This window comes from Lepidochelys kempii, chromosome 4 (genome assembly GCF_965140285.1).
Source record: "Lepidochelys kempii isolate rLepKem1 chromosome 4, rLepKem1.hap1, whole genome shotgun sequence".
In the NCBI taxonomy this organism is placed as follows: Eukaryota; Metazoa; Chordata; order Testudines; family Cheloniidae; genus Lepidochelys; species Lepidochelys kempii.
In genome coordinates, this window is record NC_136383.1 from 84,619,744 (window position 1) to 84,635,666 (window position 15,923).

At 38.6% G+C, this 15,923-nt stretch overlaps 1 protein-coding gene across 1 annotated transcript; it reads left to right on the plus strand.

Annotated features, from left to right (window-relative positions):
* Positions 1–10,038: 10,038 nt before the first annotated feature.
* On the plus strand, positions 10,039–15,688 carry FGF20 (fibroblast growth factor 20). The gene is made up of 3 exons (XM_073340094.1): positions 10,039–10,336; positions 13,259–13,362; positions 15,443–15,688. Exons 1-3 carry the CDS (start codon positions 10,039–10,041, stop codon positions 15,686–15,688), a joined length of 648 nt encoding a protein of 215 aa, XP_073196195.1.
* Positions 15,689–15,923: the final 235 nt, after the last annotated feature.

Genomic DNA, 15,923 nt, shown 5'->3' on the forward strand with positions numbered 1-15,923 from the left:
GCAGAAACCTCGCGAGAGGGCGGGGGGAGCGACGCGAGACTCCCTTCATCCCAACCCCTTCCCCAGTCCCTCCACCGTCTGCACCTCATCCCCGCCTCGCCCTCATTCTCTGCCCCCGTCCCCTCTCCTAGTCCTCTGTCCCTCCTGCCCAGCCTCCTTCCCCCGCACGTCCCAGCCCCTGGCCTCCCTTCGCCATTGCCCCCTCCTGTCATCTAGCCCGTCCAACCCCCTCCTCTGCCTCACGCCTTACCCCGCCTGCCCCATCCCCTCATCCTCTGCTTGTGCCACCCCCACAGTCTGGGGGAGTTCACCGCCAGTATTGAGCACTGAGCCTGCCTCTGCAGCTGTTGTAAGACCTGCTTCCTCACCAACCTTGCTTACAGTGTAGTGTATCTGACGGCCTAAATGAAGTTTGTTGGCGTTCCCAGGCAGGTAGTTCTCAGTGGACAAGAGTCCACACTACAGAAGCCACCATCGCAGCCCGCAGCAGAGCATTGTGTGTGTACACTGAAGTTCTCCATCCTTCAAACAAGTAGTCCCTCTAGGGCAGATGTAAGGCACTTTGATGGGCCAATTTTGGCAAGCTTGGAGTGCCACTTCCCATTCTGTACATAAATAAGCCTTCAGTCGTGGCCATCAATCTGCCACCTTCCACCAGCATGACATAATTCTTATTTAAAATAAATGAACACACATTGTGAGGATATTGTATAATCTCCTTATGAACTGTGCATAGCCATACTACATGGGTTGTTTGATCTAGTCTGATCATGCAGAACATGGTTGAGCCTGGACAGTATATGAATTGGAGACCAACAAGGAAAACATGTGAAATGAAATCCAGTCTAGTGATTTTGGGCACTCATGAGTTTTAAGTTTCTCAGACTCATGTCAGTAACCTCCTGCTACCACACTGTACTAACCTGAATGGAACTATACCCATATTCATCAGCCCAGTAATCCAATAGGTCATACAAAAATAAAAGGAGGACTTGTGGCACCTTAGAGACTAACAAATTTATTTGAGCATAAGCTTTCATGAGCTACTTCCGATGAAGTGAGCTGTAGCTCACTAACACATTTATTTGAGCATAAGCTTTCGTCTCTAAGGTGCCACAAATCCTCCTTTTCTTTTTGCAGATACAGACTAACACAGCTGCTACTCTGAAACCATACAAAAATAAGTACTTCTCAGCTTATACAAACTCCAAAATGTCTGAGGGCACTACAGTAATTCTAATTCATAGTATCACTTAGAATACCATGACTCAATTTATCTCTTATTTAACTCTTGACTTCATTGTTCTCAAGTGTTAGAATCAACAGAATGAAAAAATTGTTATAACTTTGGACAGTAGGTAGGAGCATTTTTATTCATATATTGCATGCAAGTTTATGTAGGGAAAGGCATGCCACCTAAACAGACCTAGGTCTCAAGATTAAGTGTCATACTGCTGTGGAGTAATACTTAGATTTCAGTGACTGTGGTTCCAATCCAAACCTCATTGAAGGCAATGGGAGTCTTTCCAGTCACTTCACTAGACCGCCAGAATCTGTGACTACACTATGGTGCAGATAAATAAATGTGTTACTTAACACCATCCAAATCCTTTCTGTGCCTACTCTTAAAATCAATTGCTCTATCCAATTACCCAACAATGTTCTGTTGACACCTGAGGACAGAGTCCATAAACCAAATTATATTAAATATTTGAGGCTTATTTAATTTAGAAAATAAAAGAGTGATCATCAAGGTAGGTAAGAGTTAAATAGAGTATATTTGGCTGAGTCTAAAAAAATAGAGGAGAAACCTAATTTGCTTAGGCAAAACAACTTTGGGTTACTAGTAGAAAATTGTACTTAAAGGATATCTAGAAAAAGGCATTTCTTTATACCTACTGATAAACCTACCTGTAGGGTCAATGGTCCATTGTAAGACTGGCTGAAATTTTCAGAGTTGGGTGTCTAAAATTAAGCTTCTAAATCCATAGATTTGGAAATCTAACTCTGAAAATTAAGCTACTTTAATTACATAAATATGGACTTCACAGTCCAACTTTAGGGACCCCCATGGTCCTGTAGTCACCAACCATAGTACTCCATTATGTCAGGGTGCAACGCTGCAAGGGCTCCTCATCTCCAGCACCTCCCGCTGGCCATCTTCTCACCAAGTCTTCCATGGCTCAGCATAAAATTCAGTTCCTTTCCAGATAACAAGAAGATCCAACTGGAAAGTTCACAAAACATCATAACACAAAAGAGCCTGCAGCCCCCTTTTAGGCTATTCCTCAGCTCATCCTTTGTGGTCAGCCTTCACCCCCATCTTGGGCTCAATATTCCTTCCATTAGGCTTGCATACCGCTTCCTCAGAAGCTGGTAAGGGAACCCAGGCCCACCTTCTACTCTAGGTTCCATCTCAAGTACCTCATATTACACAGCTAGGTCTGCTTTTTCAGACATGCGACTGTTTCCCTGGGCCACTTCCTACCTCTAAGCTCCCTTGTGTTGCTTCTCCACAGCATGTGCTTAATACATCCTCCCTTTGGTTCTGAACCAGGCTTCTCCCCAGGTCCTCTCAGCTTTTTCTTTCTCCGTTGAACTAACCACTTCCACCTCTCTCAGGTTCCACTAAAGTGCTCTTACTGACCCTATCTCAGGGCCTGCCCCCACAGAAGCCTAACTTATTCCTTGTGGATTCTCCTACCTGGCTTCTTACCAGTTTAAGTCCTATTTCAAGGCTTTTCTTCCACGACAGCCTGACCTGCTCTCTGTGAGTTTCTCTCCACAGGCACATCTTGCCACCTCTGCAGTCTCTCCCCCAGTGAGTTCCCTCAGCTTTCCTATCAGGCTCTGGTGCCTAATGATTTTTATCTAGCTCTGTCCCTTCTGTCAGAGAGGCAATCAATCAATCACAGAGGCACTAACTGGCTTGTCAATCAAGTGATGGGAGTAAGCCCCATCACAGGACCTAATTAAGAAAATTTTGTCCTGTCCTTTCCAAATCTATCTCATTGATCATGTGAAATGGTCCTTCAATCAGTCAAATGTTATATCTTTCTGACTGTCTAGTTTTAAAATCCAATTTCAAATGAACCTTTCGTGAACATAGTACTGCCAGTAAACCCATTTGATGTGTGACTCATTAATCACCCAATCCCCAAAAGTGTATGGACCATGAGTTATCTTACCATTGCATATTGTTTCCTTGAAACTGGCATCTTTAGACAGGAATTTGACTTTTCAGTAGCACCTTCAGGCTAATCTTTTGTTCAGTTCAAAAAGCCCAGTACACATCTGTAACTACTTGTGTCTGAGTATGTTCCTCAGACCCTCCCTGGTGAGGTGTCTGCTTAGGAACACGTGTGGAGACTATTCTTATAGGAAGTTTAAGATTCCAAGTTAGCTGCAGATCTGATCTGCCCTGATTCAGACCACCTAATTTAAATAAAATAAAATAAAGTCTTCCAATGTCATTGTTAAAGAACTTGTTTAAAAGCTCCTGAACAGGCCATTTAAACACATGTTGGTAGATATATCAATATATATGCAAAAGTTGACCTCTCATCTGAATATAGACATGTGCCCTCCATCTATCTTTTCTTTTCCACTCCACTTATATGGGAACTACTCATATGTATCCAGAGAAGATTGGACCTAACAGCCACATATCTTTAAAAAGCAATTAATTTCTCTCTTCCTTTAAAAAAAATCAAATAAAACAGAAATTCCATCCTATGGGAAATTTTGAAATTTCAGCATTTGTTTTTGTCCTCAATCAGGTTGAAAAGTCAAAATATTAAAATGTTTTGAGGAACAAAAAATTCTGAAAAAATTTAATACAGAAATATTGATATGTTTAATTTCAACATTTTGGAGAGAAAAAAAAAACATTTTGATTTTCCTAATCAAAATGTTTGATTTTTGGTTTGCCAACCTGAACTTGTTTTGATTCAGGCTGACAGTAATCTCTGCATCTGCCTGAGCTGCTGCAGAACCTTATGGGAGCTGTAGTTCCATTGTTCATGTCCCCATTCTCCTCCATGGGTCCAGCTCCCCACCTACAGCACATCTCCCATGATGCCCTCAGCAGTCAAATAAAACACTAGATCTCTGAGCAGAAGAGTCTAAAGCACAAAATCATCATAACAGTTATCAAATTATACTGGAAGAAATACATAGAAAGTAAAGGGTAGAATAGGTAGTTTTAAAAATCTGCATTAAAACATATATAAATTATGCATGCGATGAACTGATTTGTGCTACTAATGTGGTGCTCAGTACACAGTACACTTTGTACGGTATGTAATGAACTGAAGTTTTTCTTGCAAAGTTGGTTATATTTTTAGGTATTATGGGCCTCAATCAGATCTCACTGTTTTTATATCTGTTTTATCCCATTGACCTGAGTGGGTTATTCCTGATTTAAGTAAAAGCTGAAGAAGGCTCACATTTTGTAGATACCTCTTTGTCAGCAGTAGGGCTGGTTGAAAGTTTTCCATCAAATCTGTTTTTCTATGGAAAATTTTATTTTTGACAAAATGAAAATTTTCATGAAAACCATCGGCTTTTACAGAAAATTTCAATTTTTCATAGAAAAATGGAAAGCCTGAAAACAAAAATATGTTCATTTTGGCTGAAAACCAAAATATTTTGACTCTGAAATACCACTTCAGTGCCTCGTGGAAGTTGTAGTTTGAGTTCCTCATGCTCCTATTCTCCTCTATGAGCCTGGCTCCCCAGCTGGACTATTTGTTCTATGAGGTAGGCAACCATTTGAATGCACCATCTCCCCATAGCAGACCATAGTGCATCTTGGAAGATGTAGGTAGTCTGACCGGGGAGCCCAGCCTATAGAGGCAAATGGGACCATGAGGCACCCAAACTACCATTACGATCAATCACCATGGTAATATTTCAAAATCTAAATATAGTAGAACCTCAGACATACAAACACCAGAGTTATGAACTGACCAGTCAACCACACACTTCATTTTGAACCAGAAGTACGCAAACATGTAGCAGAGACAAACAAACAAACAAAGAACCAAACAAAAAAACAGCAAATACTGTACAACACAGTACTGTTAAATGTAAACTACTAAAAATAAAGGGAAAGCTTAAAAAAAAGATTTGACAAGGTAAGGAAACTATTTCTGTGCTTGTTTCATTTAAATTAAGATGGCTAAAAGCAGCATTTTTCTTCTGCATAGTAGTTTCAAAGGTGTATTAAGTCAATGCTCAGTTATAAACTTTTGAAAGAACAACTATAATGTTTTGTTCAGAGTTACAAACATTTCAGAGTTATGAACAACCTCCATCCTGAGGTGTTCATAACTCTGAGGTTCCACTGTATTGTGTTTTATGGCCAAAATATTTTTGCCAAATATTTAATCAGAAAAACTAAATAAATATTTTGAATTTTGGCCAAAATATTTAGTTTTTATGATGAACTATTTTGGTTTTTAATTTTTCACCTGATACATTTCTGCAGAAAAATTCAATGAAAACCGTTTTTCTCCATTTTTTGTAATTTTTTTCTGTGGAAACCTGCCACCTGCCCACCCATTTTCCAGCCAACTCTAGTCAACATACTGATTTTGTTTAGATTTTGTAGAATTGTAGATTTTAAGGATGGAAGGCACCATTATGATTAACAAGTCTAAACTTCTGCATAACACAAACCATAGACTTTCACTAAGTGATTCCTGCATCAAAAGTATAGCTTCTGATTGAGTTAGAGCATTTAGAAATGCAATCTTGATTTAAAGACTTAAGGTGATGGAGAATCCACCACATCTATAGATAAAGTTGTCCCAGTGGTTAATTACTCTCACTGTTTAAAAAAATTGCTTGAAATTGCTAGTCTGTGTCTGGTTTGCGCTTCTAGCCACTGGGTCTTGTCATGCCTTGGTCTGCTAAATTAAAGAGCCCACTATTATCAGAAAGCTGCTCTTCATGTAGGTACTTGTAGACCGTGATGAGGTCATCTCTTAATGTTCTCTTGAATAAATTAAATAGATTGAGTTTTTAGTCTGTCACTCTAAGGCAGGTTTTCTGCACCTCAAGTTATTCTTGAAGTTATTCTCTTCTGAACCCCTTTTTCAGTTTGTCAATGTCCTATTTAAAATGTAGACACCAGATCTGGTAACAGTCATAGTTTAGCTATTGCCACATGCAGTGGTAATAATACCTACCTACTTCTACTCAATATTCCCTTCCTTATGTATCTAAGAATCACATTCACCCTCTTAGCCAGTCCATCCAACTGTGAGCTTGTGTGCACCATGATCCTTAAGTCTTCTTTTTTTGTCATTGCTTTCCAGAATGGTTACCCATATTTCAAATATCGCCCTTAGTATTCTCCCAAAGTTCATATATACACACGCTCAATGTATTTCATATATTAATATGGTCTTAAAAATGGTTTTGTGTGTGTGTCTGTGTGTGAAACAGATGTTACATTTTATATGTTTTGTACAGATTCATTTGTTGTAGAACTTATAGGGAAAGTGTTGCTGTATGTACTCAGAGCAGTGCACAACCCAAGGAAAGATCTGACCCCCACCAAAGAGCCCAACAGATCGCCAAGGGATATCCAAGCCCCCTTGAAAGAGAGCCAAGACCAAGGAGTTCATAACAGCATGCATGTTCATTTTCTGACCATCTGCATATGTGGAACATTCTACTGCTAGTGGAGTTTCATTTTCCTATCTCAAAGGGACGGGATCTGATTTTGGGGCATAGTTTGGAAAATTACTCCTTTCCCCCCTCAGTGAATCCAACATACATCTATGACTTATTTAAGTTCAGTGGGAATCTGAAACACTTGCTCCTCAATACCTGCATGATCTTCTGCTATTATTGTCCATTGAAAATAGCCCATACTGTGTTTTTTTGTGAAGATACAGAAAAGATTTGGTAATGATTGAGGTACAGGAGTAACTCAAGTAGGCAATACCCATATTTTGTTTTAGAGTTGGCACACCATTGTTGCAAGGATGTTTTTAAATATTAAAGCACAGTAAATTTGGAAGATATAAATCTTTAGAGCCTATATGTTTTTTCCAACTGTGTCATGTGATACATGTATAAAAGCATCAAAGTTATCAGTGAGCTCCTTTCTCCACTCTGCAGGCAGCCACCAACTATTGCTCAGGACTATATGCTAATCTTAGAAAATGTACAGTAATTATATTGTCTGCAGAAGCTCTAACTACCTGCAGTAGAAATAAAAATTGGACCACATATGTGTTTGTTTAACAACATTGAAAGTGCGGTCTCTAGGAAGTATAGGTAAAGTTGATTAGATTGTAGTGTATACTTAAAGTTGAATAATGTACTCTTGTAAAAACACTCTTCAAAATTATTTAACTTCCCATGATATCGTCACAGAATGTGCAGAAAATCTTTAGTGTTATCTTTTCCTGTCACATGACTAGTGCAAACAAGAAAAAAATCCTTATCTTTTTGCTTCTTTTCTGGTACTTTATAAAATAGCATAACCGGTTCAGCAGCCAGACATTAAAGATTCCGGTTTGAAAAAGTCTATGTTTTGTATTTCACTCTACTTAATGCATCTCCATTGTGAAACAAGAATGATTTTATTAGCAAGAAAGTATCTGAGGAGCTGATGATGTTTGAAAAAACCTCTGGTACAGATAATCACATGCGGAATCTAACCAGAAAAGCCCCTTATTGCTTACTATATTCAAATAATACTGGAACCTAGGAACTTTTCATTGGAGGAGCATCTCTAGGCTCAGTAGGATATTCCCTTTAATATGTGCTTCAGTCTATGTCCAGCAGTCTTGTGCTGAACTGAATTAATTACAGTTTGATCCTGAAATAACTGTTATATCAATAAAAACACTTGATGTGCGTTTCAAATGTTTTAGGTATCTAAATCAGTGTACAGGCTACTTGAGAAATCTGTGCTATATAGATCACTCAACTTTGATCTATTTCTTTGATTTAGCACTGCAATTAAGAAGATTTGGTTCAAAGAGAAAGCTCATTGGTTGATGTTTTACACTGATGTGGTAATGTTTACACAGATGTGCTTTGAAATCTCAATTATGGTGAATTTTTGGGTCCCACCACATGACAGACTCCTGTTATTTGAAAGGTAAAATAATATAACATCTATCTGTAACAACCTTCAGAGCAGGTCTGCCAGGGCTCTCTTCTGAGGTGATTTATCTGATCATTGTATTTAGTGTGAGTTTTTTTGGTTTTAAATCCCTCCACAGTAAATCACTTGCTTTAAAGAACCCTTTTTATAATTCAGGTGCATACAGGGGCAGTACTTAGGACTGCAATGATGAAAAGGTGTAGCATTACTTGCTTTAAAGCACCTGCCAATTAATTAGCCCCATACTCTCCACAGCAAATAAAGCCAAGCAGTCAAATCTATTTGATCTCCCAGATTTAGACTGTGACTGAAAAGCCCATGGAGCAAGATTGAAAAACTAATCTTTCATGATTCTCTACAACTTTTTGTTCAAATGAAAGCTTAAACCAGCCAAGTGACTTTCAAACCTTTGAAAGATTTAACTATGAAAGATCTTTGGGTTTTACACCATAATACATTAATACTGGTGAGGGCACACGTTGCAATACTTGCATGCTAATGAATATACTTTAAGATAGTTTTCAGTGTTTAAAAATTACTATTAAATATGAAAAAATCAATAGAGTGTAAAAGTCAAGCCTTGATAGTTTTAATATAATTGTTTTAAAATATCAATGATCGTTTTATACTATTCATTTGAAAGGCAGAAATGCAGCTACATCAAGTTACCACAGTCCTAAATCAGCCTCAAAGAGATCTTAATATTATTGATGCAAGAATTAAAACATATTTTAAAGGCGATACTGTAGTTAAATTGTAGGCGTTCCTATACTGTGGTGATTAGATATATCATCTCTCTCTGTCGGAGTATGTACTGTGAAACTATTCTCACACCATTTCCTCCCTCTTTCTCTCTATGTGATTTAAAAATATTAATCAAAAGTCACTGGTCTAGCTCACTGATATGTTTAAAACCACTCTGCCGATACCAACAGACATTGATCAATATCGTATCATGTTTGTGATGAATTAAATAGGAACGCGAATTTTACAGAGGGGGAAAACATCCCTGATTATGCAATTTCTTTTAAAAATCCCCCACCTTGGAACTTAAGTGATAAAAGGAAAGGGTAATACATGAACATTTTATTAGTGTTTTACAATCAGGGAGTAAAACTGTCAGATCTTTGTTTTTTCTTTCATGTGTGTCTGGGCAGGTCTATCCCTCAGGTAACGCCCTTTATCCTTCTTCTCTCTTACCTTTCCTTGCACCTGTCCACGTAATGCACTGCAAGCTCCAAGCAACTCCTGAGTCCAACCCTCCTTCTCGAGTCCCTGCCAAGCCGGGCTCCTTATAGCTGCAATCTATCATTTTCGAAACACTCACATCAAAGGAGGCTGAGCAGCAGCGTCAACAACAACAACAAAGGGGAAGAGAGTGTCTATGCTACCGCTCTGCAAAGTTGGATGCGAGCTCTCTCTCTCTCTCTCTGTCTGTCTATGGATTATTTTTTATGGCTCTGCACACTGGGAAACGTCAGAAACTCCCCATCGTCACTGCAGATCAGAAAAAGGTGTGAGGAGAGGAGAGATCGGTTTAAAATTTCAAACGCAACCTCTCCGGCGCGCAAGAGAGGGCTTCATTAGCATATGTCCGGGGGGACCAGCATATATACGGGCTTTGTATATAAACAGAACTCTAATCTGATCAGTTTCCCAGGACACAACAGCAGCACCAGCAGCTCTAGATGTTGATGCAAAGCCAGCAGCAGACTCCCACATTCTCGGAGTCAGAAGAGGCTCCAAAGACAGGCAGCTGTTGTCCCAGTGCAAAGTCCACCCTGCCTGAGATCATCCAGGAACAGCTCGGCCTGAACGTTTAGATCTCACTCTTCTCATTTGATTATTGTTAATTTACCTTTCAACTCATCGCTCGTTAAACCTCCTCCCTTCCAGCGGGCTCTTTCATGGCTCCCTTAGCCGAAATTGGGGGCTTCCTAGGAGGCTTGGAAGGGTTAGGGCAGCAGGTGGGCTCCCATTTCCTGCTGCCTCCTGCCGGGGAGCAGCCGGCTCTGCTCAGCGATCGCCTGGCTCAGGCCGAGAGGGGGTCCAGAGGTGGAGGAGGTGCGGCGACTGGGACTGCGGATTTAGCCCATTTACAGGGCATCCTACGCCGGAGGCAGCTCTACTGCCGGACGGGCTTCCACCTGCAGATCCTGCCCGATGGCACCGTGCAGGGCACCAGGCAGGACCACAGCCTCTTCGGTAGGTAGCAGCTGCAATCACGGAGAGCTCGGATCTCAGCCTCATCCGTCCCGCATAGAGAGGTGTTTCTATTCCTCGTGGAAAAGAAACACTTACATACTTACTGCAAAGTAGAGCAGCAGAGCGGTCCGATCAGAGTGCACCACTGGGCAGGTGTTTAGCCCGAGACTCCCAGTATAAAGCTGTGCATTCCAGCCTTAGACCGCAGGGGCTGCACACAGAACTCAGCATGACAGAACATCTCTTCCTATGTCATTCATTAACGAGAAATGTCTGTGTGGAGCGTCCAGAGTATGTCGGTTTATATGTACATACACATATTCATTAGTATATGTATGTAAACTCTACACCTACATTTGTATGTAGCAGCAAACTCAGAAAGAGAGGTTCTATCACGGTGATGTTTTTTCTATTCAGTACCTAAAATTTAATGTCCCGGACTTGCCTCTGCAATCTCAAAATCTCTAAATCTCTTTCTAAACAAACAAAGATCATGGAATCGTTAATCTTGCTAAACCTCTAATCTGCTTTGTTTTGCAATGCGGAGAAAGCTGCACGTGGGATTGCACAGAACTACAACTGTAATGTAATCACAACAGTAATGTTTCTTTTATTTCCTTTTTAAAATGGTTTGTCCATAAACCAAAAAGGGGGCGGGGGGATATCCTAAGGATGTAAATGGTTTCTTGACATGTAAGGGTAAATAAGAAGGAATGTATGTAGGCACTGCAGCGTTATCTGAACAAACCTGCTATTGTTGACCATCAGTGAGGTTTTTTTTGTATTGATTTAACAGGCACAAAAAGGTGATTAAAGAGTTTTCTATCATCTCTCCCATAGTCAAAACAATCAGCTGGAATGGCCCTTAACTGATTTTATAACACATTGAAGTACTGGTGTTTTCAGAACTAAAAGAACTGTAGTTAAACAGGTTTCAGAGTAACAGCCGTGTTAGTCTGTATTCGCAAAAAGAAAAGGAGTACTTGTGGCACCTTAGAGACTAACCACAGCTCACTTCATCGGATGCATACTGTGGAAAGTGTAGAAGATCTTATTATATACACACAAAAAGCATGAAAAAATATCTCCTCCCACTATTACCAGCAGGAGAGTGGGGTGGAAGGAGGTATTTTTTCATGCTTTTTGTGTGTATATAATATGATCTTCTACACTTTCCACAGTATGCATCCGATGAAGTGAGCTGTAGCTCACGAAAGCTCATGCTCAAATAAATTGGTTAGTCTCTAAGATGACACAAGTACTCCTTTTCTTTTTGTAGTTAAACACAAAGTTATTCACAGAAGGGAGACTTTCTACAGCATGTAAACACAAAATTGTTACTTTAAAAAATGATTAGTCCAAGATCAAAGATTTGCAGTGTTTCTTTCAAATCTTCCTTTATTCTAACCCTATTCTCCACAGGTTTGTCTGATGTGGTCTCTGTGAGGGTTGAATGGCCTGCTTATTATGGTTTATAAAAAGAATGGCTTTGAAAATGATATCAGAAAGACAAAATACCTCCATGTCTTTTTATGGGACCTTGGACATTAGAAACTGGGAAATCTGTGATGATTTACATCCAATAAAAAGTTCTTAATGCTTGCTCCTTGTAAAGGATTTAGCTGGTTTGTCATTTAGCATTGTAAATAAGAGGTATGCCAAAGTTCAGTTAAAACTCAAAAGATTGTAAATTACAGTACACTAATCTCTCTTAAGACGGAAAATGGGTCAGAATGTAAAACAGTGTGCATAATGAGACAAAAAGGCATGCCCAAAATATTGGAAAGACTATTCCATACTATCACATTAGTTTAATAAGTTTGTATTATTATTTTAGAAATGTGCTAGGTGTGAAGCAAAAGCAACCTCACTTTGGGACTCTGTTTACATTGGTAGCAATTTTAACAGATATGATTTACACATGTCCTGTCTTTTTTGTATTGTACGTGTAATGTAATCTGTACATATTGGATCTCAAAATACTTAGTGCTTAGGGCAAGAATGGGCTACTAGCAAGGTTACAGGTAAATTGGATCCTTTTTGGTCACATAAGTGGTGACATAGTTTAAAGAGACAGAATATAACATAATTTAAATACTGTAAAATGGGCCCAATTTCACATCGCAAATGATGAATAATGAATCAGAATAACAAATATTTTAGGCATATTTAGATAATAAACGTTCTAAATCAAGTGTTAGTTATATTCCACATATTATGATCAGTTTTGTAATTTTTTAAACATAGTATACATGCACCATATTGTATACATATACAAAACCTGCCTCTGAAATCAATGGGATTACTCATGTGAATAGGGGCTGCAGATTTGGGCCCACATGTTGGATTAGATATACAGCAAATATGTTTTTCTTCTCTATGGGAAGACTCTCTGGTATACAATTCCCATCTGTATTTTGACTTGTATTCACATGATATCATTATTTTGACTTCCACCCATTAGATATAATTAAAAGTGTTGGTTTCTTAAGATAGTGCTACAGAGAAGGTGAAATATATCTCTGGATAGTTCAATCTTACCCTCCAATGTATGAAAAGACACTTCATCAAATACTGTATAATCATCTACTGAAATTGTATAGCCCTGAATCCTAAATGAATAGTTTTAACCCATCAGTGACAGATAAAATCCTTTCTTAACTAAGTCATAACAAATGTTTCTGAAAAAAGCAAATAATTCTTTTTCCTTGTGGAGGCTTCTAGTCTGCTTTGAACTAAAATGTGTATGAAATTAGTTCAGTGGTAGACATGTAAAATAGGAGTATTCTTATATATGTATGTAGGCCACATTTGCTATAGTACGGACAAATAAATTATTTCACCTGCTTCTAAATATATTATATATATATTTCTTGACTTTAACACATGTGAGTTAAAGCAGCCCTACCCTTGTACATTTAGGTATCCTTGAATTCATCAGTGTGGCAGTGGGACTGGTCAGTATTAGAGGAGTGGACAGTGGCCTTTACCTTGGAATGAATGACAAAGGAGAACTCTATGGATCTGTAAGTATTAGCTTATATTTTCTAAGCCACATTTGGATTTTAGACCTGACATACTGAGTCAATTGTTAATAGCGGGCAAAAAACTCAGCCAACCACTGAAATAATGGAATATGCTAACTTTCTTTCCTGTTAAAATAGTGTATATCATTTGTGTCATTCAATCATCCTGAGAATGTGTGGTGATGATAGCTCAAATCTTTACAGTCTGAGTCAAATATCATGCACATGGAAAGAATTTAATTAGCCTGAGAAAAAGAGAATGGATCAGAAATGCTCCTCCTTAACAAAGACAAAAGAAAGAGAACAATGTATGAATGAATGAATGAATGAATGAAAGTAGCCAGTTTAAGAAAGTCTTAATACTTAATATAGTTACTTAGTGACTGATTTTCTTTTTAAGATCTACCCTACAAATCTATCAGGCTCACTGCATTTTTCACCATAAAAAATACTGATATGGAAAACAGAGGAAAAAGATAATTCTACAGAAAAATACATAAATAAATACAAAACCCTGGATTACTTGATTTGTGGTCTGCTGATCCCTTATAATTCAGCAGGTGGCACTTTGGGGCACCTGCTTTTTTTCAACATCTGAACGAAGACCATTAAACTTAAACAGCTTAGTCATGTACCACTGTTATTTTGAAAATGTGAGGAGTATAAATGAGGCAATATCATTTAATCCATACTCTGATTTAAAATTAAACTGTTAAGACTGAAAATAAGCTTGTAATTATTTCAAATGATTGTTTTTTGTTGAGAAATTTCAGCATAAGACACTACAAACTATAGTCTTTGGTTCTACAGCAGTATCAGGCTAACATGGACTCAGATTCTTCTCCATTTCAGTTTTCAAACCTTGAAAGATAAAATACTCTCTGTCCTCCCCTCCCACTCAAATGTTCTGCAGTAATAAAACATACACCTTTGACAGGAGTTTCAAGTCTACAACTTCTATTCCTATCACGGATTGGTTTATACCCTTTCCATAGATGATGGCTGAATATAATAATTTTTTACAATAGATTGTGAACTCTGGGCATTTTATAAACCAAAAGGAAACAGTATGTACATTGTCATTGTTTGTGACTTACCTTGTCAATCAATGACATCCTTTAGTGTTTTAGACATTTTTTAGGATTGAAGGTTGAGAGGGGGAGGCATTTGTTGGTCTGAATGAGTATGAAATGGTGACAGATGGTAATATGTTTCTGATTCTTCCATCTTGATGCAAGCTTTACCTTATCCATCATAATAATGAACCATACACACTGAGTCCCTTTCGTTTACAAAATGTCTTCCAGCAATGAGTAATTATGTTTCTCCAAACAAGATTAATGTGGTCACCAAAGTCCTTGTAGTGATCCTAGTTATTTTAAAAGTTGGGGAATATAAGTCACAAATACTAGGTACAGCCACAGCAGTTGCTTTCCAGTTCCAAAGGGATTGCCTTTCTCATCTGTTACATTACATCTTTACCCAGAAGGCTCATATGTGTATAAGGACAGCAGTGACCACATTCCCTCCAGCATAAGGGAGGTCTAAGCCATTCTATGTTGGATATGTTCAGTAGTCAAATACATTTTTTAAGGTAACAATCTGTATTTTCTTGACCATTTAAGAACAGGAACACTTAAACACATATTGTCAAGTCTTATATTTTCTCTGCCTGTATGTACATATTCAAATCTCATTTTGAGGGTGTCAGATAAGATGCTGGAGATGTGTGTTTTAGTTGACTCTTGCATGCGTAACACCCTCTTCAATCCTAGAGAAAGTCAGCAAAATGGGATTTAAATCCAAAATTGTACACAAAGTGGTGCAGGTCTGGTAGTGATAAAAGGGAGCCTTGTGAACAAATAACTTTCCCAACTGCTCTAAAACAGTTCACATGCCACAGGTATGATCAGATTTACCCTCTTCCCAGGTTTGATTTTATTAGCAAAGAAATTAACAATAAGTCAACATATACTCCAATCCACTTTAGTTATCACTGTATCTCTTTATAGGAATATGTTCAGAAATTGGTTACTGAAAGAGCTCTGACCTTTTATTTTTCTATCTTTTTTTAAAATAGGAGAAACTAACTTCTGAATGCATCTTCAGAGAACAGTTTGAAGAGAACTGGTATAACACTTATTCTTCCAACGTGTACAAACATGGAGACTCGGGTCGGCGGTATTTCGTAGCACTTAACAAAGATGGTACTCCCAGAGATGGGGCTAGATCCAAAAGACATCAGAAATTCACACACTTCCTACCCAGGCCAGTGGATCCCGAAAGAGTCCCAGAACTCTACAAAGATGTGTTAGGATACAGTTGAAATGGGACAGAGTGTTTGAAAGGAAACCAAAACAAAACCCATTCTTTCCTACCACAGCTTCCATGGTAACACAAGCAGGAAGAACTTTCAAATACTGCAGAGTTACCAGGCTCTAGGAGAGTGGATTTTAACAAGCTGTTTAGTGATAGCCTCCATTTCCTAATGTTTGGATATAGGAGACAAAGCCTTAAAGTTAAGAGTGGACAAGCCTCTTTGAAGTTTGCTGACCCTGTTG

Coding starts and splice junctions, on each gene's coding strand:
- FGF20 (XM_073340094.1), top strand. CDS start 10,039: ATGGCTCCCTTAGCCGAAATTGGGGGCTTCCTAGGAGGCTTGGAAGGG. Junction 10,337..13,258: donor GCAGGACCACAGCCTCTTCG/GTAGGTAGCAGC, acceptor TTGTACATTTAG/GTATCCTTGAATTCATCAGT. Junction 13,363..15,442: donor AAGGAGAACTCTATGGATCT/GTAAGTATTAGC, acceptor TTTTTAAAATAG/GAGAAACTAACTTCTGAATG.